General features: G+C 46.8%; 10 protein-coding genes across 10 annotated transcripts; 5 read left to right on the forward strand and 5 right to left on the reverse strand.

Annotated features, from left to right (window-relative positions):
- Positions 1 to 396: 396 nt before the first annotated feature.
- Positions 397 to 2,518, reverse strand: JR316_0004698 (uncharacterized protein; the record flags this gene model as incomplete). The annotated part of the gene is made up of 5 exons (XM_047890462.1): positions 397 to 1,494; positions 1,548 to 1,625; positions 1,675 to 1,878; positions 1,936 to 2,126; positions 2,179 to 2,518. 5 exons carry the CDS (start codon positions 2,516 to 2,518, stop codon positions 397 to 399), a joined length of 1,911 nt encoding a protein of 636 aa, XP_047750223.1.
- A 2,692-nt stretch (positions 2,519 to 5,210) lies between these two features.
- Positions 5,211 to 5,927, reverse strand: JR316_0004699 (Transmembrane protein 208-like protein; the record flags this gene model as incomplete). The annotated part of the gene is made up of 4 exons (XM_047890463.1): positions 5,211 to 5,399; positions 5,449 to 5,507; positions 5,564 to 5,851; positions 5,900 to 5,927. 4 exons carry the CDS (start codon positions 5,925 to 5,927, stop codon positions 5,211 to 5,213), a joined length of 564 nt encoding a protein of 187 aa, XP_047750224.1.
- A 2,998-nt stretch (positions 5,928 to 8,925) lies between these two features.
- Positions 8,926 to 9,894, reverse strand: JR316_0004700 (uncharacterized protein; the record flags this gene model as incomplete). Its single annotated transcript, XM_047890464.1, has 4 exons — positions 8,926 to 9,126; positions 9,186 to 9,364; positions 9,421 to 9,576; positions 9,627 to 9,894. 4 exons carry the CDS (start codon positions 9,892 to 9,894, stop codon positions 8,926 to 8,928), a joined length of 804 nt encoding a protein of 267 aa, XP_047750225.1.
- A 91-nt stretch (positions 9,895 to 9,985) lies between these two features.
- JR316_0004701 (Riboflavin kinase) lies at positions 9,986 to 10,741 on the forward strand (the record flags this gene model as incomplete). Its single annotated transcript, XM_047890465.1, has 4 exons — positions 9,986 to 10,169; positions 10,221 to 10,408; positions 10,459 to 10,561; positions 10,611 to 10,741. The coding sequence occupies 4 exons, from the start codon at positions 9,986 to 9,988 to the stop codon at positions 10,739 to 10,741; spliced, it is 606 nt and encodes a 201-aa protein (XP_047750226.1).
- Positions 10,742 to 10,909: 168 nt separating this feature from the next.
- JR316_0004702 (Putative 37S ribosomal protein S18, mitochondrial) lies at positions 10,910 to 11,575 on the reverse strand (the record flags this gene model as incomplete). Its single annotated transcript, XM_047890466.1, has 1 exon — positions 10,910 to 11,575. One exon carries the CDS (start codon positions 11,573 to 11,575, stop codon positions 10,910 to 10,912), a length of 666 nt encoding a protein of 221 aa, XP_047750227.1.
- Positions 11,576 to 11,725: 150 nt separating this feature from the next.
- On the forward strand, positions 11,726 to 12,069 carry JR316_0004703 (qcr9 subunit 9 of the ubiquinol cytochrome-c reductase complex; the record flags this gene model as incomplete). Its single annotated transcript, XM_047890467.1, has 4 exons — positions 11,726 to 11,731; positions 11,784 to 11,823; positions 11,877 to 11,971; positions 12,025 to 12,069. 4 exons carry the CDS (start codon positions 11,726 to 11,728, stop codon positions 12,067 to 12,069), a joined length of 186 nt encoding a protein of 61 aa, XP_047750228.1.
- A 516-nt stretch (positions 12,070 to 12,585) lies between these two features.
- On the forward strand, positions 12,586 to 13,464 carry JR316_0004704 (RNA-binding protein with serine-rich domain 1-like protein; the record flags this gene model as incomplete). The annotated part of the gene is made up of 3 exons (XM_047890468.1): positions 12,586 to 12,781; positions 12,838 to 12,935; positions 12,991 to 13,464. 3 exons carry the CDS (start codon positions 12,586 to 12,588, stop codon positions 13,462 to 13,464), a joined length of 768 nt encoding a protein of 255 aa, XP_047750229.1.
- Positions 13,465 to 13,728: 264 nt separating this feature from the next.
- On the reverse strand, positions 13,729 to 18,217 carry JR316_0004705 (NPC intracellular sterol transporter 1-related protein 1; the record flags this gene model as incomplete). Its single annotated transcript, XM_047890469.1, has 7 exons — positions 13,729 to 13,768; positions 13,829 to 13,992; positions 14,047 to 14,121; positions 14,172 to 15,211; positions 15,262 to 15,484; positions 15,539 to 18,055; positions 18,110 to 18,217. 7 exons carry the CDS (start codon positions 18,215 to 18,217, stop codon positions 13,729 to 13,731), a joined length of 4,167 nt encoding a protein of 1,388 aa, XP_047750230.1.
- Positions 18,218 to 18,650: 433 nt separating this feature from the next.
- JR316_0004706 (2-(3-amino-3-carboxypropyl)histidine synthase subunit 1) lies at positions 18,651 to 20,398 on the forward strand (the record flags this gene model as incomplete). The annotated part of the gene is made up of 5 exons (XM_047890470.1): positions 18,651 to 18,970; positions 19,026 to 19,147; positions 19,199 to 19,697; positions 19,758 to 20,016; positions 20,069 to 20,398. The coding sequence occupies 5 exons, from the start codon at positions 18,651 to 18,653 to the stop codon at positions 20,396 to 20,398; spliced, it is 1,530 nt and encodes a 509-aa protein (XP_047750231.1).
- A 1,148-nt stretch (positions 20,399 to 21,546) lies between these two features.
- JR316_0004707 (uncharacterized protein) lies at positions 21,547 to 22,431 on the forward strand (the record flags this gene model as incomplete). The annotated part of the gene is made up of 4 exons (XM_047890471.1): positions 21,547 to 21,688; positions 21,741 to 21,866; positions 21,931 to 22,126; positions 22,179 to 22,431. The coding sequence occupies 4 exons, from the start codon at positions 21,547 to 21,549 to the stop codon at positions 22,429 to 22,431; spliced, it is 717 nt and encodes a 238-aa protein (XP_047750232.1).
- Positions 22,432 to 22,567: the final 136 nt, after the last annotated feature.

Below are 22,567 nucleotides of genomic sequence, written 5' to 3' on the forward strand. Positions count from 1 at the left end.
GAGTGGCAGAAGAATGAAGGGCGCTTTGGGAAGAGAACAAAGCGTGCGTCAATGTCATTTTATTACGTAAGCCACTCATCGGTCACATCACATCACACTTGCACTGACGCACTCTGGACGCCAAGACAGTCATGGGCGCCAACTGGGACCCACTACTCCTATGATTTTCTGCTCCAAGTCTTCTCGCGAGTCTTCTCCAGAGCGCCCAGTCTGCTCGCTGCTCAACACCTCAAGTCGCCGTCGGTCAGATCCAGCAGATTGGAAAAACACACCGTCTTTGGCAAGCGCGAGAATGGACTCTCCGCGAAAAGTGGATTCCACGTGTCGTGTCAAAAGAATCTCTCTTGTTTCCACATGTACAAAATTAAAGTTACCGCAAACATCCTCCGTCCGCCGTTAAGCTTCTTTGTCAACAAACGCCCCTTCTTCCTCGCTCCAGCCAAACGTCTCGGGCGCAATCCCCAGCTGCAGCAACATCGTTCCCAGTGTCGGCTGTCTTCCTTCTTCCTCTCTCGGGCTCTCTGCACTCTCAGATGCCTGCCTTTCCTCTTCTCCAACCGGCACCACATCCCAGCCCCAGTTCCTGTCCTTCTCCTCCTCGCCTTTTGTCTTCTTTGCCTCTCGTCCTTCATCCCATCCCCAGCTCTCTTCCACTGCCCGTTTCTTTCCCTTCTTGTCATCTTCTGCTGCGTTCGCGTTGTCCTTCACCGCGTCCCATACCTCCCAGGCAACCTCCTTACCAGCCTCAGACCACTTGTTCACAAGTCCTTCGAGAACTTCTTCTTGCACGTCTTCTCTGACTTTCAGCGCCCGCCTCAGAAGCTGCAGCTTTCGTTCCAAAGACTGGATTGTAGGCGTCAACCTCACAAGCGCCGCTTCGTCTGCTGTTGTTGACGACGAGGCAAGCGGCGATTTGAATTGTGAGGACGCCCTTGCAGTCCTGTGCTTTATCTTCGTATCCGCTGGCTGAGACGAAGATGAAGCAGCAGCGGCGTTTGGTACCTTCGCCGTCTCCGCCGCCGCATCTTTGAGAATTGCCGAGTTGGCGGATGATATTAGTGGCCCAGATGATGGTGTCGGCGGCTTTGGGGCTAAGCGAACAGGGGCGTGTATGACAGGTGAACGAAATGGTCTCGAAAGTTTCTTTTGCTGTTGTTTGACTCCAGCCAGTGTGGGGCGTTTGGGGTTGGGCACCACATTCTTTGGTACTACCTGTCGATTTTGTGCCGAACTCGATTTGGCTTCAATAACAGGTGGAGGTGGACGTATAGGTGGGTTACTGGGTCCAGGTACCGGTAGATCAACCTCAGACGCAGTAAGGTTGAGTTCAGGTGGGGGGTATTGCTCGACATGCTTGGGGGGTTCGGCCGTTGCATCTAAAAAGTCCTGAACAAATGTTGGGGGAACCAGGGCACCCGATATCGAACTCATATGGTGTTGCGGATTTATATGTTGTTGAGGAGCAGGCAGTGGAAAGAAGTCATTGGATATATGCTAATAACACCTCAATGCCATGATAATTTGGATGAAAGCATCAATCAACGCACTGGATTCATATTGCGGTAAGGCCCATGGTCCAAAGGGTAATGAGAATAGGCGGTGTATGTTTGCTCCGTGTAGAAATCCTTAATTATCGTAAATGAGTGGTAAAGGGGCACTATCTCTATCGCATACCTCTTCAACACCTTCGGAAAGTGTTTGACTATATTCTTCGGGAACCGTTGGTGACGAGGTGGGAGGGGTCTGAATAGACCTATCCATGGGATTTGAGCTGGAGATCGGGCTTGAACTTTGCAAATAGTTTGAAGTCATCGATGGGGATGGCGGAGGCGAAGAACTAACAAGCTCTTGTATACCCACGACATCCGTTCTAAAGTCCTAGGGAGATCAAAGAAGTGTGAAAATTTCTCTTCTCGGGAATGCATACTGACATACCGGACTATGCGCTCGGACAATTGTCGCTGGTGTAAAATAAGGGTTTGATTGGGCACATTCAATATGCTCAAGTGGCGAAGACGAGGGAATGTCAGAGTGATGGGGGGCACAGCCCATGCCCATTTCTTCGTGAGATTGACCTGCTTGCTTTGTCGAGCGGAGCGTAGTATCAATATTGGTGGTATCAGGGCCTTGGGCCGATAAATTAGACGCATTTTGAATCAGATTTTGAGTTGAGCGTACCTGAAATCGCCAAGCCACGAATCGCAGATGAGCTCGAGGTATCCGGCCGATTCTCCAGACTTATGGAGAAGTCAACTTTCGCGTCTCTCTCCTTGTTCTCGGTCACTCCATTAAAGATCGTCCGTGGGAGAATGTCGTCAGAGTGACCCGCGGTGGATTTAAAACTCTCTCGCAATAAGCTAGGTAACCCTTCACAGGATTCAAAGTCAACCCGATGAGAAAATCCTGGGTGTTCCTGTAAAACAAATGAGGAATTAAGCACCAGAGCCGAGATGTTGATAATAGACGAAGCAGTCCATACTACTCCCGAGCATGGTGGTTGCGATCGTTCCGGATCCATTTGAAAAGGTTGTCTCGTCAAATGTCCACTTTCAAGAGGGCTCGAGGAGCGTTTATTCTCAAGCGTAGCAGGCGGCGATTCGACACAAGAGGTTTTGCGATACACTTGAGCTTCTCCGTATTGGAGCAGGCTAGACTCAGAAATTATTTTATGCATGCGCAACGCAAGGTTTTCCTATTCAACGAAGCGAAACCCTCATGTGAGTGGGGTTTACGACATTGAACAGAAATGTAGAGCATACATGGCTAGGATCCAGAGAACCCTCGGCAGCTGGCGAGTCGGATTTTCAGGAAGTTAGTCTGTCAGCACGTACGATTGAAAATAAGAATATTCCGCTGACAGATCGAAAGCAACGCATCAGGCCGACGTAGTGCAACCTGATCTGCGTAGTCATCGTCTGACAAGGAAGAGCCGCATTTTAGCATTCAAATACTCCGACATAGTCTCCTTCAAGAGCCATGCTTAACCTTGTGAGGTAGGTGGTCCATGGCCAACAATCTAGATTGATATCTCCTTGAAGCATCGAAGGGCAGGAACGTAAGGGCAACATACCTTATCTGATTCACTATCGGAGTCAGAACTTGGATTCGATCTACCTGAATCAGCAGGACAGGTCCATAAGGTCACAGAGCTAGAGGTTAGGTCTTCTTTTTTAAAACACGGAGCAGGATAAGACTGAGTGTATATGCATGATAGTTGTGAGACGGAGTGCGCATATACTCAATTTGGAAAATTACTTCTGAAGGCGTCAACGCTTCATGACAAGTTCCAATTTTAATGCCAGAGATGCTATGAGAGGTCATAAGAAATGTGTAGAAGCGGTGACGACCGGGAGATGGGTTTCAATATGTCAAGAATTGTCCAGAGAAAACAGCTGGCAGTTAACAGAGCCACTTTAGGTTGTTCGTTCAGATCCTTTGGAAGGAGTTCGGTAGACAATTGTGCAAATAGCACCGTTTTAAAGACGTGGCAAAAGTATGAACTGTTCAGACGAGAGAATTTGAGCACCGAGATGGTAGGAAGCGAAAAAGATGCAAATGGTCAGTTAAAATCCACTGGCGCGTTTGGCAAGAAAGTCACAGGAGTGTGAGGGTCCTCCACGTGATAGCGTTACTAACGCGAGAGGTCTAATTTTAGCTTGACGCGCAGCACTCATGGAAAACGATAACGACGCGACCAATCCGGGTGAAATATTTGGATAACTCGTATATGAAGCTATAATATAGCTAATGTATAATCGTTAGAAAGTGTATCTGTATTCTTACTGCAACACTGACATGACTTTGTATTAGCTTAATAGTTTTCCTACTTGTTCATCTCAGATTGTTCAAGTTCATTGCATGGAAAGTCATAACCAGATTAGGATATCTATCGAGAAGAGCATAAATAGCCACTGAAGGTAAATTCGGTCGTCTCGAGGGAGAGAATTGTATAATTATAAGGCACACGTGGTGCAAAGGTGAGTTCTAAGCCGGCGGATTAGTCCATATCGACAGACTTGAGCGACGACTGCGGGATCCTAATTCTCCAATATATCGGTTGCATGCGTTGTTTCAAAGAAATATCTACTGTATGAGTAATATAGTATTAATCGTTATAGAAGGACATGTTTGCTTTAGCATTGTTATGCCAGTGTGGGATGTAATGTTTCCGAATCGCAAGGTCTGCTATTTCCACAATACGAGTGAATATAATTACTTTTCAATCACGAGAGTCCTTCGAATGAGTGGAAAGCAAAAAGACACGTATTTTAAGAAGAAGATTCTGTCGACATGCTGGCGTCTGAAAGCCATGTCGAACGTGTCGTTTTGTTTGAAAAAAGATGGTATAGAATAAACTGACCATGGAACTAAAAAAACCGGGTTCTGTTTTTGCCAGTAATGGTCGCTTGAACAGCGATAACATGGTAAAAGGGATAACCACGCCTATAATATGTTAATTTTGCTCATTTGCATCCAAGACTTGAATACTATCCAAGCTAACCTTGCCCAACCTACTCAAAACAAAATCCTGACTACATTGAGATTTTGTTCACAATGTTGGTTGTCTTGCGAGTTATTTTGCGATAATTATATCACACCGCTCATTTCGACTGCAAATATCTAAAGACATCGCGGGCCGCGGACTAGGACATCATTGTGAAAAATTCATCCCATGATACCTGGAAATTTCACTATCCGGTTTCAAACTGTGGATTTCCCCATTTTGCGGGGTCTCTGTGAGCCATCTATTTCGAAGCATCCTCAAAATAGCACCAACAACTTTCAATGAACTTGAATTTCGAGAAGTTGTATAGAGAGGTTGTGCATGTCGATCAATTACTCCGATAATTATTGATCATTTGAATTGTCGGACAGTCTGCTAATGTCATTTCCTACCATGGAGACCTTCGCTGGACCATCGGGATGGAGAAAAGCCCACGTTGAGTGCGGAGAATATAAAGTAGACAATAACGCGTCGCCAGAGCTGAACTTGAGTCCGCTAGTATTTGTTGGACGCCAGAATGGAATGGATGTCATGTCCGGAGGATCTGATATAATCCTAGCAAGCGCTGGATTCCTGATTTCTGTCCCTGTGGTTGCCTCGAAATAGATATCTATTATCTCCAAGTTTGTAACAAGATTATATCGTGGTTTTACAAGTGACAAAACGGAAAGACCCGCCGAAAGAACAAGGAAAGGCAGATTTAGCTTTATCTTCTTCCTGTTTGTACTCGCACACGAGGGTCGCCTTTTTCTTGTCGTTTACGGAGTTTTTCCTGTCTTTTGCTTCCTACAGGCTCTTTTTCCGTGGTGCTTTCCGCGGGACCGCCGGACCCTTTTCCCAGAACCAAAGGTGAGATCACAGATGTCCATAGCTTAAACACAGCGTATAAGGGAATCTGGGATGCCTATCAGAAATACAAACTTGGGAGGGTTGTAGTCACTCACAATCATGTACAACCACCAAAACCATTCGCCAAATGCCCCACTACCAATTTGACATGCCCCTGAATTGCGTAGAATTGTAGATTTCAAAAAGTTAGTAAGTAAACATGACACTCACAAGTGATGTATAGAATATCAAAGCACCATTCTGTTACTCCAGGCTGACTTAAATCTTCGCCAGAGGATATTAAAGTGCCGGTTGTTGGATCGCGCCGAGGTGAGCCTTGCTTGATGAGATAATTGGAAAGGAAGAACGCCGGAAAGAAAGTGACTATATAGATAGCCAATGACCCTTTAGAAGGGGGAAGAGAACTCTTTCTAAATAGGAAACGAAGCACAAGGGAGAGGAGGGTAGGCAATATCATGCCGAGCCTCAGAGTTTTCACAGTCGATTCATTTTGATTTGCTATTCATTCAGTTGAATCGTATGAGTATACAGAGATTGTGGGCTCACCAATTCTTTTCCCGCTGGCATTTGCCATCGTTTTGAAAAACTGTAGAGACGAGTCACTGGTGTAACTTGGGAAGTTGAACTCGAGGCCGCGACGGCAACTGACCTGTTTTCAATTTCATTTACATCACGTGACCAAAATCTCATGAAATCACTCGTTCTTACGCTCAAACCTGCAATCTATCCTCTAACAATGGCAAGCACTGAAGGGTCTCCAATACAATCCGATTCTTCTAATACGCACGCGCGTCCACAAACTAAGACTACCAGATTACTTGTGCAAGATGCTTTAGAGGTGAACAAACGACTCCAACTGATACTCACAGAACGCGCCGAACAATTAGAAAGGGAACTAAAAGAGGCGGACCTACTTTTGGTGAGTTTTCAAGCCGCTTTATTGAACTGAGTTCTAAAGACTGTCATAGGACGCATCTAATGCTGATGAAGGAGATGAGGATCCAGAGCCCGAGGTCCTAATACCTGGCGCGAAGAAGGCCACAGCTCCAATCCCATCCAGCGAGTTTCTCAGTGAGGTACCTCCCACCAAGTAATCTCAATCAAGATATAACCTCACATTACCGCTCAGTCATCCCCTTTTTATGTTGAATCCATAAAACGGACTGCATACATCGCCAACATTACTCCACATCCAAGTAGGTCAAGATCAATATTCCTAGCAAGCTAAAACTAAACAAATATGTGTTTTAGTGAAGGCAAAGGAATTAGAGGCGCTGGCTTCCGCCGTACGTCAGGAGAATGAACGCCTGCAGGCTTACTCGCGCTTACGATCTGAGTGAGCGTCGTCGCGTTTTTTGTCCCAATTTTAACTTAGAAGATTTCAGTACTGGATCACACACTGAAATCGACCTCATCAACAATGTTGAAGGATTAGATTGGACTAGGATCGCCGAAAAGGTATGCGACGTGAAATCCTTGTTAAATCAAAACCTATAATAAATGCAAGGCAGGTTTCCAGTTCATCAACAGTAAAAAGAACCCCAACAGAATGCCGTATAACTTGGATTGGAGACCGACATCCTCGCATTAACCATGCTGAATGGACATCTGCAGAAGTCGGAAATCTCAATGCCATTGTTTCGGAATACGTTAAACTGAAAAAGCCATTGGACTGGGTCAAAGTGGCGGAAACGCTCGGGGTACGCTTAGACTTTTGTATGGTGGGCAACTTCAGGCACTTAGATGTTTTCCAGACAAATCGCACGCCAATTGATTGTATGAGACACGGTCTTCCCCCTCATCGTCATAATTGGACACCAGAGGCAGACCAAAAGCTCATTAAAGCCGTACAAACATGTGGAATTGATAATTGGCAACTGGGTACGCCCACGCATCATCATGTTGATATGTTTATCTCAAAAATTGCCTATTTATATAGTGGCTAGAAATGTTTCTGAATACGCCACTGCCGGTCAATGCCAAGGCCGTTGGCAGAAGACTCTCAATCCGGCCTTAAGACGGGGAGCTTGGACAGAAGAAGAGGATGAACTGTTGCGAAAGGCAGTGGCTGGGTACGGGAAATCATGGGCGCAGGTATCAACAGCTATTCCTGGAAGAACAAACGACCAGTGTCGAGAACGTTGGACCGAGCATGTCAATCTTTCCTCGGTCAAGATAACCTGGTCCGAGGCGGAAGACAAGCAATTAATTGAACTAGTAGAAGAGCTTGGGAAACAATGGAAATCCATCAGCCTCAAAATTGGAGGTAACAAGACCGGCCAAAATGTAGGTCGTTGGTTTTTTTTCATTGTACTCAACCATTCTCAAATTTCGTCAGTGTCGAATGCGCTATGATAAATTGAAAAGGCCTACCAATTCTAAAGGCAAGACGAAACGAAGTTCTTCTCTGTCGGTCGTGAATTATGTAGGCCCCATTTCCAATGAAGCCGGCCCTAGTCGACTATCGTCCGTTGAAAGCTCTGCGCCAGGCATTTCCACAATAACGTTTTCAACAAATTTAGGGCAACATTCTTTTTCTCAAACACCAGAACCATCCCGTTCAAAAACCGCTACCGTCGACACAAATCCTCCCAGACCACAATCCGTCATACAGAGTCCCACTACCGAGGAATCCGTTCCGCCGGTTGAAGCTCGTGGTGGTCCAACTTCTGCTGTCGAATCTACCGACCCGGAGCATGCCGATTCCAATCAGCTTTCTAGCCTCTCTGAATCTGAAAGTGCTCCCAGAAAACGAACAAAGGCGGTCAAAGTGTCTGTACCCGATGTGACACAATCTGGAGAGGTGGCCCCATCGACGAAACCTCGGCCTAAGCCTCGTCCAAGGGTTTCCAAAAAGGCAGCTGCAGAAACACCAGACCCGGCAACTGTATCAGAGGACAATAATTCAAATGTAAATTTTACCCCTACTTCTTCGACGAACGTTTTCAAACCGGCGACTTCCAAACCCGCGAAGCCTGCAGGTGTGACGCGAGGGAGAAAACGAAAGAACGCGGATGATGCGGGCCCTGTGGTAGATAAGCCACCTCAAAAGAAGTTCAGGACATCAAAAAATGGTGACAAACAAGCATCGGCCAGTACGGCGGCGATATCCACAGAACCTTCAAATAACACAACAGAACAACAGACTGAATCGACTCCAATGAACATGAGAACGGATACTGCATCGCGCAGCGGTGACCTTGATGATAACGTATCTGACAGTTCATTAGCACCTTCTGGTATTCAAGAAACCTCGCCACTCAGACGGGGACGTTCTCGTAAGTTGGTATCCGAGAATAAGGGCGAAGCAACTATTCCATCCCATTCAACTGCGCCTGCTGATTTAACACCGAAAAGACCACGCGGCCGTCCTCGTAAGGTGCAAGCCTCCGGATAGATAGAAACTTGATTTATGCGAGTAGTAATCAATTATTTCAGATGGCATTCTCATAGGTCTGGAGTTGAACGTAAACCTGAATTATATATTACACTATATTGGACTACTTTGTGAAGTGGAAGCAAGATTAACGGGTAAACAATGAGAGCATGGCACTCGTGAATAAGGGAGACATTTATTTGGCACCGACCTTCCATCTTTTCCTTGGTTGGACGTTCATCTCCCAGTTGACGATATGACCGAGGAGTTCGCCGTCTTCTTGATTCATGTTATCCTCTGTGGCGAGGAGAAGATTTTGGAGCGATTCTTGAACAAGAGCAGCTGTTTTTAGTTTCTTCTCAAGTGACGGTAGGGCGGCTTTCTTTGGAGGCGATGCCTGTGAAGCGAGAAAAATGAGAAGAGAGTCAAATCCGAGGATCGAGAAAGAGTGCGTACGGGAGTTTGAAGGTAAGTATGCTTGGGTGGGAGATTTGGAAAGTAGGGAGGCAGATTCCTGAGAGTGGTAGGAGTATTCGTGGGGGCATCTTCATCGTCTGAGGGAAGAAGTTGAGGCGAAGGAGAACGAGAAGGTGGGGGAATAAGGGTTGCAGGCTTTGCGATGTTCTTGTCGGCTGCTAAAACATTGGGGTATCAAGGATTGGAATGATAGCAAGGAGAAGAAAAGACGTACATCGCTTCCTCTTGGACGTGGCTTTCTTGGTCTGGTAGAGTTCTTTGGGAGGAATGTCAAAGTCCTCACAGGCTAGCAAGACATCCGAGGCGATCGCACTGGCGCGGTTTGCGAGATTAGCATACTCATGGGCGCGTTGGAATAGCTGTTGGACAACTGAACATGGTGAAAAGGACACATCAACCACGGAGAAAGGTGGAACATACATGTTGCTACTTCGACCTCGAGACGCTCAAGGGCAGGCTGTACGGCCCTCTCAAAGCCAGCATTCTGGAGCTCGAGAGTAACGAGTCTTTGTATGGCTTTTGAAGCTACGCGGGGGGTGACGGAGGGCTCAGGAGGATCCTGGTGGAACTCTGCTGGATCGAGCTTCTGGGGCAGCTGTTGCTGGAAGGGGGGATAGTAGGCCATTGGAGTAGCAGCGGGAGTTGCAGGAGAGGGATAGTGGTTGGGATAATGGCCAGATTGGTACATGTCCAACACTTGTGAGAGTTTGCGGTCAACTAGGTCCGATCGCGAGTCAATTATCAGCCGCACCCGCTTATCTACTTTGCTCACTCATCTTATGCCTCCAACTGCTGCAGAGTACGCCGCCAGACAGGAGATCCCCGTCGCTCAAGTTCAGTCTCGTGCTCCACGTCCAACCATCGTTGGCCCCGACACTCTCGAGCAGCCCTTTCCAATATACTTGGTTGGCCCTGTCCAGAAGGGCTTTGGTCGTGGCGGAAAGGATCTCGGTTGTCCCACCGGTTCGTGTCCTTCCTTGTCGCTATATCTCATTCGTTCAATTCTGCTCTTAGCAAATCTACCCGACGACTCAATCACACCAATAAGTTCAGTCGCAAAGACCGGTGTATACTACGGCTATGCTCAGGTTCTTCCTCCTCAAGACCACTTGAGTGATTTCCACAATGCCGATCTCAAAGTCTTGCCCATGGTCATGAGCCTAGGATGGAACCCATTTTACAAGAACAAGGTGCTCACTGCTGTAAGTATCCCCCTGCGTTGTGTCGCCCATCCCTCATGGTCAGAAATTAGGAAATTCACATCATGCACAACTTCAAGTCCGACTTCTACGGCTATGAAATGAGAGCCGTCGTGTTGGGCTATATTCGCCCAGAGCTCGACTACATATCAAGAGGTTGGCTGTTCATCCTTGTCCCCTTGTCACCAATTCACACTCTTTGCAGAGGCGTTGATCGAGGATATCGAAATTGACAAACAGGTCGCTCTCAACTGCCTACAACGACCGGCATACCAGATATACGCCAACGATAGCCATTTCCAAATACCAGAGTCAGAGTTCAAGGCGAGCATGTAGACTTTTAATGATATTCTAGACATAGAACCGTGATGAGGTCGAGCGCGGCGTGTTGTATAGCTCATACCACTGGTATTAGATGACAGGACTCCAACATAATCTTGACACATATTAGACATTAGCAGAATATCTAGGATTGGATCTAGACAAGGGAACCCACAATAATAATTAGCCTCTTCTGGCCTTCTTTGCTCTCGTTCCTCCGATTTTTATTGGTGTCCGATCTGTGACCCGAGAAATAAGAGGCCGGATTGGATCACCTTCAGCTGCCAATAAAGCTGTTTTCATAGCTTCCCGTCCTTCACCAAAGCCCTTGAAGAACAGTTGCAACTTGAAATTTTCGTGGCCATGATAATACTCCAGGATTCTGCCGAAAATGTGTTTGGCACATTGATAGCCAGCTTCAAACTTTGCACGGTTGGCCTTTTTGAATTTGTTTTCAGTGCTTCCACCAGAGCACCACGCAATAGTAGAGCCGTCTGGTTTGGTGAATGTGACAATGGTGTTATTGCGAGAAGAACGGCAGTGCAGTTTGTATTCTGGGAGCTCTGCTCTTGTTGCTGCACGAGGGGGCTGGTTATACCTTGAAGCAAGGCCTAACATGTTGGATTTTGCATAGAAACCACCGGCTGCGGTTGGCGGGCCATCGACCTGTGGAGGCTCAGCTATATTGAAGGGAGTCGCGCTGGCTGGCCCACTGTCTTCCTCAAGAAAGTCGGCTATGACAGGTCCGGCAGCATTCGCCCGCGAAGTTGATGAGAAGGAGGCAAAAAGGCGAGGACATGTTCTGAGAGCGGAGCGGGTGGACGAAGAGGACGCTCTGAGGGCGAACATGCTTTCACGCGAATCGATACATTCTCCGCCAATTCCAGACGCGACCTTTGGCCTTTAAACTCCGCTTGCCCTCTTCGGAAGTCGCCGGAAACGCCAACCGTGCTCGTTCCAGTGCGCACTCCGCACATACCTTACCGCACCTTTATCGCGATGTCGGTCAGTTTGTTTCTCCACGACCGTCTATATAGTATCTGATCTCTCTCTGCAGCTCTCTACCACCTTCTACAACGCCTTCTTCAAGCGAAACAGTGCGCTTTTTGTGTCTTCGCTTTACCCGCAACTCATCAACCATCCTTTGCAGGCGTGTTCGTTGGAACTGTTTTCGCCGGAGCATTCGCCTTTGGAATCGGCTTTGACATTGGCGTTTCCAAATTCTACGACACCTGGAACAAGGGAGTGAGTCATCTTCTCTCCGTTGCTTTACTCACCCTTTCTAATATCTGCTCCAGAAACAATGGAAAGATATCCGTCATAAATACGTACAAGAAGAGTAGACTGTCCTACCTTATGTTCACATACTACCAAAACCACTATAGACTCTCACTGAAAACGGAAGGCTTGTCAAACAACACCATGACCGCGTTCTACAATCCCGGAAGCTGTTCTACGTCGGGAGCCTCAAATTCTCTTGCCTCAGACACCATCATACCATTGAATAACTGGTTTCATGATTGAGTATTGTCACCATGCCAGGAGTAAGAGTCGGTTCTGTGACCCTATTCTTTGGGAAAAGTTGCCACTTTCGACTGGAAGTGATTTTTTGTGCGCTGATGATCTTGTCCCGTTGTCACTGAATCGAAGCTGGATGTAAATTTCTGGCACTGAACAGAGTGCGCTTTGTGACTATAGTATTTAACTATAAACCATGCATTAGAACGATTCTGTTTAGTTAATTAGCTGAAGATTAAGTGACATATCAAGGCCGTGACAGAGCTGTGATTTCAGCGTGAATCGTCATCACGCGTCTGGTCGTCCAAACCATACCTACAACCACCAGGACCGTCCATAAAATGTCCAGAGAAAGGTCTCCATCGCCCCACAAAGATGCAGATATGGAGATAGACTCCCAGTCTCCGACAGATAAATCAGACTCAAAAGTTGTCATAGTCACAAACCTAACACGCAACGTCGTTGAATCCCACCTCAAAGTCGTCTTCGGCTTCTATGGTGAAATAACCAAAGTCGACCTTCCGGTTTTCGGAAAATGTGCGCAATACTTTCAGTGCTTGGTTTCAATTAATTTCTAACCGACTCTCCATTAGCTGGCCAAAATAGAGGGAAAGCTGCATTGGAATTCGCCGAATCCGCTTCAGCCCACAAGGCGGCTTCGCATATGGATGGAGGCCAACTCGATGGAAACGTACTAAAAGTCGAATTATCCAATCTTCCTATCCGTTCCACCTCACGATCACCAGCACGACCCCCGCCCCGAGGACCCAGGAACGGGAGGGACAGACCAAGAAGCTTTTCTCGATCCCGCTCCCGGTCGCGTTCTCGTACTCGCTCCCGATCACCTCCCCCGGGCTTCAGACGCAGAGGTGGAGGCCCAGATCCGCGCGACAGAGACCGCAACCGTGATTCTTTCCGCGGAAGACCGTTTGGCCGTCGAGGACCCCCGCCACGCGATATGTACCGCCCCAACAACCGCTCGCGCACGCGTTCACGCTCGCCTATCCGCCGGGGACCATCTGACAGACCGCCGCCGCCGAGGAGACGTTCTCCAAGCTACACCCGCGGTGGTTATGGGCGTCGTAGGTCAAGATCAAGAAGCTATTCTGTCCGCTCCAGTCGCTCTCGCACACGCTCGCTTTCGCGCTCTCGTTCGCGGTCGATGTCATACTCTAGTGACTCGCGTTATACCCGAAGCCGTAGCCGCTCGAGGTCGGTGAGGTCGAGGTCAGGAAGCAGAAAGAGGAGCAGGAGCAGGAGTCGAAGCAGGGACGATATCAGGGACAGTCGATCTCGCTCCCCAGGACCTTGATCGAATTGTAACAGACACGTATGCGTTGAACTTAATTTTCTTGCCTGTCCAAAAATCTATACCTTTCTTAACAGTTGTCACACACTTTACTTAAATTCTTTGTGCTTTCTCCGAAAATAAATACGGGTGTATATTCCAGTAGCTCTACAATAATCAAGATAGGCTGCAGATACTAGTCGCTGACGATGGAATCATCATCCGCTAAAAATGGTCTGCAAACGCGAAAAAAGTCAAGATCAGGTTATTGGACTACAAAGAAACAAGCTACTGACGTATATTCATAATCATTGCGAATGGCATTCGACATCCATTCTTCGTCTGCCTCCTGTTGCGGAAATCCCGCCCCACCTGCAATGCTCAGCACTACTGGTAAAAGAACCAGTCCATGCAAAGCGCCCGAAATAATCAAAGTTAACCACATCCTGAAGTAATAAATCTATAACAGCTTTTAGTATTCGGTGTGTGCACCAGCAGAACGTCAAGTAATTACCTCCAAAAGCTTGGATCGCGTGAGAGCAAGTACCGACATCCCTATTAATTTTGTGAAAGTGATACCGGAGAGAACCTATGGTGATAATTAATATTTTTGACACGACATAAGCAATGTGTACTTACGGAAGGCCCTACATCCACCAAAGCTGTCCACATCCTTTCGTCGCGCTCTTTCTGACCAGACGGATGGTCAACGGGAAATCCAGTTCCAGCACTCATAAAAGCCCTGGCAACATGCGCACAAAATTCGACGGCTATGCCTAAAGAGATGACCAAGTTGACGAGACTGATAGCATTCAAACTGATGCCCCAAATGGACATGACACCCATTACAGTAACCACCGTCAGAGAAACAACGCCTGTAACAATAACACCTGTCCTCCAGGATCCCAAAAGTAGGGCTGTGACGATGAGTACGGCAGCGAGACCCAAACCCAATATTTCTTGGGTAATGGCGACAATATGCGCATACTGATCGAAAAAGACGTAGAAAAGAGAATATGGGAATACGGTAGTACCTGTGTCGGCTGAAATCTCATCCGCGATTCTATGTGCCGCGGCAAACGCGTTGATAAAGTCTTCCTGGGTCTTCAGAGGCGAATGGAAAGTACGGAAATGTGAAGCGTCGACCTTGTTGCCGAGTTCGTTGAGAGAGATTGCAGAGGCAAAGGACGCCTTGCCTCCTAATGGGCAATCCTCGTCGGTAGGAGAATTACGCCATTGTTTGAAGTATCTCATGAATTCTTCGTTCTCAGGTAAACCGTCCAGAGTAATGTTCCATCCCGGTTCTTTGCCAAGGTAGCATGGCTGGCAGTCGTCGTCGTCATCGCGAGGCCTGCAGAATACAGAAGGGTCATCTATGCGAACACGACAGCATGATGTAATACTGGGGTTGAGCCAGCCAAAGAAATCGTCAATCCAAGAAGCCGTTGGCTCCGCAACAAAGGATGACTCCGGTCGCTTCCTTTCTGCCTCCAGCCTGTTTGCCAATGAAAAGTCGTTGCATGTCGTAAATCTTCCACAAAGAGCTCTCTGACCATCACGCTGAGTCACGTCGACATCCTTGGAGACAAAGTAGACTGGAGGACCAATGTCCAAATATGCATCAAGGTTGTCAAAGTAATTGACCAAATATGACTCAGATGGGAGTGCCAGTCGTTGATCTATGAGAATATGAGCCAAGAATATTTGCACAGATTATTGTGAATCTTACCCAAACCAAGCTGAATGTGTTGCATTGAAATTATAGATGCAACAAAAACACCAGAGAATGTTATCAACACCGCAGCTTTAGTGAAAGGTTTCAACAGGAAAGGGGCATAATATCGGCGAATGAAACGAGCAATTGACCCCAAGCCGCTACCAGTATTGGGCATATCCAACAAGGCAATTCGAGATGGCAGTCGGATACACGGGAAGCAGTCAACTCGACTGTCCTGCATTGAAAGGTTAGTTAGCACAGATTTGAAAGGGATATAAAATAGCGTTACCTCGTATCTCTTGAGATCCAATAGTAGAGCGCTCATAAACACGGTCACTTGAAGAATAGCATTCAACAGGACGCTACCAGCAGCGTAGAGCGCAAAGTTACGGACGGCCGGCATTGGAACAAGGGCTCCAAGAGCAAATGCCAGCGTTTCTGTGATAGTGCTCAGTAATATCGACGGGCCCATCTTTGCCAGTGTCCGTGCAACACGTTCTTCTGGGATCAGGTATAGTGGCATTGACCCTACATCGATCTCATTGTGCGTCGAGTCAAAGGGTGATCTGTGCGAATAGGTCGGCGACATTGGGGCAGCGTACCCTGGAACTTGTGTTTGTGCGGAAGCATTGGGTCCGTGAAGGAAATTCTGGCGGTCAAGTTCATGAACTAAAATAAAAACATTGTCGACACCAACAGCAAGCACTAAAAACGGTATGACTTCCGCGATAATCAGGGTAACTTTCACTCCAAGGAGGGAGAAAAGCCCAACTGAGGTGGAAACCGAAAGGATGACAAGGAAGATGCCGAATAAGCCTAAGGTAAACTTGGACCCAACGAATAGTGACCGTGGTAGGCGAGGGAACCATCGAGGTGTCGTTCGAGAATCCACCGATAGGGAAGATGAAATGATACTTGATCGCGAAAACAGCTTCGGAAAGTTGCGACCCCACTCCATTAAAGAAGATACGATACCGTCTTCTTCTCGACTAGCAGACCCATTGCCTAGTGTCAATGATACGTAGAAGAACATCGCCAAGTACGATAGTACTACAATTCTAACGTCAGTATTGGTGCTCTTGTTAATTTCTTCTTCCAGAGAGACGCCTGTAGAAAACGCGATTTCCAAGCCGGCTTCAGTTCCTGCTCTGTCAGAGAGATTGATCAAGTATTCCCTCAATCTTTCCTCCCATTCCATGGCTTTTGCTTGGATTTTGGTATCCAAGGAATCGGATACCACGTAGGTAATGACCATTGCCTCGCTCTGCAGATATTCTTTTCTACCATCCTCAGTAACAGGCACTCCACCAAGAACGTATTGAGGGGCCAATGGCTGTTTGAATTCAGGTAAACAGTCGGCAGGTGACGCTGCACATCTTTTCAGCTGACGGGACCAGTTATCTTCATCATAATTGTCCAAGTCGTTACCAAACCATGCAGCCACCGACTGAACAACACATGCGCCGCGCGGTCCTTCGGGCTTGAAGCATACATCATGGAGTGTATATCCGCTCCTTGATTCAAGTTCCTGGATCTCGGCTTCGATGTTGACCCAATACTTGAGATGCTCCCAAGTGAGGACGGGTTCCTTGTTACCGATAACTATTCCTTGAGAGGAGACCGTGTCATTTGAAGATTCTTCCACAGCTGCGGGCGCAGATGTAACAAAGATCTGCTCCGTCCTGTAGAAAGGACCAAAATTGCTGTCAAAAAATTCTTTCTGCAGTTTGCTTTCCGAAGATGGTGATACCCATAATCTGACAGGGTCAGTCTCCACTTCAAACTGTTTCCATCCAAGATTAAGAAGGCCGACAACAAGGAAGACGATAGCGAACGTTAACCAAGGAGAAGTAGCTGTGAAAAGACCTAGTCGGTAAAAAACGCGTCGTAGAATACCGTTCAGTCGATAATGCCGTGGTTGTACGGTTTCCGTGGGGTCCAAAAGAGATGCACCACGGCCTAGATGGCGTGACTCGGAGTGAGCACCAAGAGAATCATCTTCAAGGGTTTGTGCAAGAGAGCCTGCACCAACAAGTCCTCGGGTATGAATACGAGGCGATGCAGCGTCCACGGACAACGCCACCCGCTCGTTGGTTCTTTCTCGTCGACGCTGTATAGTTGGAATATAATATCCAATGAGGAATCCCAAAACCGCAAGAGAGTAGGTGAGAATGAGAAAAAATGATAAGCATGTAATGCTTCCAACTTGACAGGTGGGAATTTCGTTGGGCGGTAGTACAGGGGCGATGATCGGGCAAACACTGGGACAGTCGATGCAAGTACAACGACTGGAAAGGTCATTGTCTGCACAGTTACGAGCTGTTTTGTTGAGCTGCTGAATGTCCGGTGGAGAACTAAGTGGAAAGTCTATCTGGAAGGGGCTTCCAAGCGGCTTCTCCTCCCCCAATGACTCGAGGAAGGCCGAATATTCCGTTGCCCCACCGCCAATGATATCCATGATGTAGCCATTCGTATTTCCATATTGAACGTTCTTGCAGCTGTCAAAGAAACCCTTCCCGTACTGCTCCTCTACAAAGAAGTCAAGTGATGCAACAGCTATCTTTCCGCCTGACATTTCCTGGGTGGAAGTGATATTTAGGAAAGTACTTTGCTGTGGTGAACAGGTGAATGTGCAGAAAAAGGTGCGGAAATTGTTTCGACATGCTGGACATGTTGATAGAAGGGGTTCGACCTGTTCAAAGTTCTGTTGCAGCGTCTCTATTTGATCTTCGCTGCAACATGTAGGGCCTTCTGTGAGTTCTGGACCACAGACATCTTGGAGTAGTTTGCGTGCAGAACGTTTGAGCTAGGAGCTTGGGTTTTAACACTATTGAGGTGCCAAAACCGAGTGGTTACGCACCTCTACTGGTGGGCCGTCGTAAGGACAAGGTAACGGCTTGCCAAAGAACCCCTTCTTTCCACACGAACCCCGCATAACACATTTGCCATTCTGGTCAATTGGCTTCATAGTGCAAAGAATATTGGCAATAATGCAGTGGATATTACGCTTTGCCAGTCATGCGTCAGTTGTACAGGACGACGTTGAATTGGTTAGGGCAGTTCCTCAAAGTGGGACGAGAGCGTTTTGGGTTATGACGCGACGCGCATATTCACGCACGTGGAGCTTCAGCCTTCCGTAAGTAATCGAACCCCAATTTAACCTTTTCGTTGTGCTTCAAGCAGATTTGAAGGTTGTACGGCACTCCTTAGAATTCGTTTGACTGTCCAAGCAAATCTACTTTATGTTCAAAGCTGCGAATCAGAGTGACCACTGCTGATTAGCTTTTCCTATTGTATGTCATTGGCATCACGTGGATCTGGCTTCAGTCTTCGAGATTATATTTCTCTTCACTTTTGATTTGTCATTTGTTCGTTGATTTTTCGTTCAACTCGTCGGCAAAATGGAGAGTACCTCAACACCACAGGCGTCTGGCTCAAAGCCTACGCCTACCGCTTCCAAGCCACGGAAGCGATTCATTGGAAGCAAGTCTGCTAAGCCTTCCAAACCAGGAGTACAGTCTGCAATCAGCAACCAGATTCCCCAAGACATCCTCCACGACGCACAGCTCAATGCGGCCATCAAACAATTACCTTCAAACTACTCGTTTGAGATTCACAAAACCATTCATCATGTTCGCAAAAACAATGCTACAATGGTTGCTCTCCAAATGCCAGAGGGTCTCCAAATGTTTGCTTGCACCATAGCGGATATAATCGAACGGTGTGCAGATATCAGTAAACTCGACCAGAAGTTTTGAATGACAGTGCTCTATAAGGTTTACTTCGGCATTGACTGTCATTATGGGCGACGTTACGTATGGCGCATGCTGCGTCGATGATTATACTGCTGTTGCTTTGGGCTGCGATATGCTTGTGCATTATGGGCATAGTTGCCTAGGTATTTATTGCTGATTATGCATCTAAACAAATAGCTAAATTTTAGTTGCAGTACCCCTGGATCAAACCACGATTAAAACATTATATGTCTTTGTCGAGATTGGCATAGATTCTAACCATCTTGTCCAAAGTATAAGAATGAATTTCCCAGATGATCGCGAGACATTCCATCGAAATCTTTTGGACGCGGAGGAAGCAAGAGCACAAATACCTATCGGAACTCACATTGGAGTTGGCCGCAATCTTCGGATAGAACAGGCGCCTTCTGCAGAAAGCACTGTGGTGGATGAAGAACCCGTTTCCTCGACTTCACGCGCACCGACAAGATTGGCATTGGTTTCGACTATACAATTTGTAGCTGCATTGCAACGGTTGAAGGAAGACCTTTCAGTTGATCTCAGTCAACAAGAGACCGGCGCACTCTCAAACAGCCACAAATACAACCTATGGACAGGAAAATACGATACGGTCATTCCGAGGTCGAAGCCACTATCTCCAGGAGAAATTCTGGGCTGTACGGCACCCCGCTTGACTGACGTTGACGCGTTGATGTACGTACGCATCATGTTTGTTATGCCTATTTGTAGTTCTGATTTTCAATTTGCTCCCAGTTATCTGGGTGATGGACGATTCCACCTGGAATCCATTATGATTGCGAATCCTGATGTCCCAGCATTCCGATACGACCCTTATTCCAAAAAGTTGACGAGAGAACGTTATGATCATCGAGAAATGCAAGCCATCAGAGATGATGCTGTCCAGATTGCCCGCAGGAGTCTCGATCGACCCTTGAAAGACGGGGATGAATCACCCCTCTGGGGTGTCATTCTCGGCACTCTAGGCAGACAAGGAAATCTAAAGCAAATGCAGGTAAATTTTGTATTTTAATTTTCCTTGTTATATGATACGATATGGATTGTAGGCAGTGGCTCATCAGCTTCAAGCTTCAAAAACGCCAATTCCGTATATTCAGATACTCTTATCAGAACTGTCACCTGCGAAATTGGCACTGTTCAACCCACATATCTCGACTTTTATTCAAACGTCGTGCCCGCGGTTATCTATCGACTGGGGTTATGCATTCGAGAAACCGTTGCTGAGCCCATACGAAACATCTGTGGCTGTTGGGAAAGCTTCAAGCTGGATGGATACGGCATCAGAGTCTTCTTTGGGCATATACCCGATGGACTTTTATGCCGCTGGTAGCCCATGGGCAACGTCAAGGACAAAAGCGAGGTTCGATGATGCTTGACCATAACACCATCGATCCAATACAACGCAGAACATTACAGAAGTAACGGGGGACATATGACTGTCTCGTGATCATACTACTTCAGGGTGCTAGTTTTGACAGAAACAGCCACTATCCGTCTGCAAGTGCGCGAATCCCACGAAAGCCGCTCGATCTCGATTGAATTCCTCCTATTAATGAATCACTAGCAAAGTCGAATCATATTTAGTTCGTTCTGAAGGAGGTTGTTTTTTCATTAAGTCGTCCGATTGCGCTGTCTGGGATATAGTTAAACGATGCCAGGAATACCTCATGTAATGTATATGCGGAAAATTCCATTATACCGCCACAAGTCGGCAACCCTGTCAGTCCCTTTTAACTGAAGCTTTTGGCTCAAGGATTTCATGGTGTATATATAAGCCGGATGGTTCAATATAGACCCCATTCCCCTTTTATGACCTGACTTCGGATGGCGAATCTGCGCCTACGGGCCCCCAATGTGAATGGTGCAAGTTTTTCTGGCTCGATCAGTCCAGACGATAATATTGTCCACTTTTGTCATGGTGCGTCTGCTAGTAGTCGTCTTGATTATTGTTGAGGAATAAAATTACGGTAGTGGCTGCTCTTATTATTACGGTGTATGATCACTGTAAGATTTCTTCTGTTGAAAAAGGCATAATGGAACTTACAATGTACAGTGCTCACATTTGACTATGAGGTAAAATCATATTGAAATTGTCAGTACAATATTGAAATGTTTCTTCCAAGGTTAAATACATCTGGGTTTGCCATTTCCACCTGTTTCGTGGTTATGATTCTGAGATTTTGTTGGTTATAAGAAGAAGAATTGGTCACAGTCGAAAGTGCTCTACATCTTGGTAGGCGTTTGTTATCATGGAAGGGATGTTTCGTTCATAATCAACTTTAGGCTCGCTACTTTGGAAATATCCTGTTGATGTTTGTGATATTTTATTATACTTGTGTCGGTGCTTATGTATGTTTGCAGCTCTGTTTGCGTGGGTGAGTGAAAGGAGATGGGTGTCGAGGAGGAAATGACAAATTGCAGCAGTGTTTTTAAATCGGGAAGCAACACACATGGTGAATTTATTGCCTTTGGATACTCACAATGTAGTCACCATTTATTATAGTTGTAAGTGCATTGATTTCCAATGCAAATTCGACGACTGAGTGTGCCTGATAGTTGTATGCCTCGTATTGTCGTACTCGAGAAATCTCTGACCTTTTCGCTAGGCGCCGTCGGTCTGAAATTTGTGGGCACTGGTTCGATGGTGATTATCATCATTACTCAAAGTGCGTCATCAAAGTTTTCTGTATGGATGTTGATTAGAATAGATATTTTTAGTGATAATGCAGCTGCGAATCAAGGCGTTGTATGGGAGAACGATATCGAACCTCATCACGATCGTCTGGGTTCTGGAAGTGACGGCGGTAATCTCACTGGGAATCGCGTCACTGGCAGCCATTGACGGTTAGTTTTCATGTTGCAAAAATTACAGAATTAACCAGCCCCAAAGTGCATCCTGTGATATTAGACACGACGACGATGTGCAACCCGACGTACCTTCCACGATTCGCGTTTCTGTTCTGGGTACCTGTGATTGTATTTGAGACGTTTTTATTCTCGCTTGCTCTGCGCATTGCGTACCAGAATTACAAAGAGATAGGGACGTGGCGAGGGGCGTCGCTGCTTTACATTGTGCTGCGGGACAATTTCAGCTTTTTCGCCTGGTATGTAGACGCTCAGGTTGTTCATCAAAGTGACTGACCGCTCTGGATGCAGTGCGTTTGGGCTGTACATTATCACTGCTACGACATGGCTGGCGGCGGACCCGCGGTACTTTACTGTGCCTGGATCGTTTTCATGTGCACTGACTACGGTGATGGGTGCACGGTTGATCCTGAATTTATGTGAGGCGTACTATCACCCGCCAGATATGCATGGGAATGGGACGGGGCCAGGGTCAATCTGGGCAGCTGTGGCGACGACAGGGAATATCGAGTTTGTGAACTTGAGAAGAGGCAGAGCTGAATAGAGTATACAAAGAATGTACATTTATATGGTGAACATGAAAGAGGCACATTGATGTGGAAGATAAGAGTGGGAAGGGCCTACGGCGAAATTGTCGCGATTAGAGAAGAGGGTGTAAAGGATAAATGCAAAGGGCAAAA

Source organism: Psilocybe cubensis, chromosome 4 (genome assembly GCF_017499595.1).
Source record: "Psilocybe cubensis strain MGC-MH-2018 chromosome 4, whole genome shotgun sequence".
Classification (NCBI taxonomy): Eukaryota; Fungi; Basidiomycota; class Agaricomycetes; order Agaricales; family Agrocybaceae; genus Psilocybe; species Psilocybe cubensis.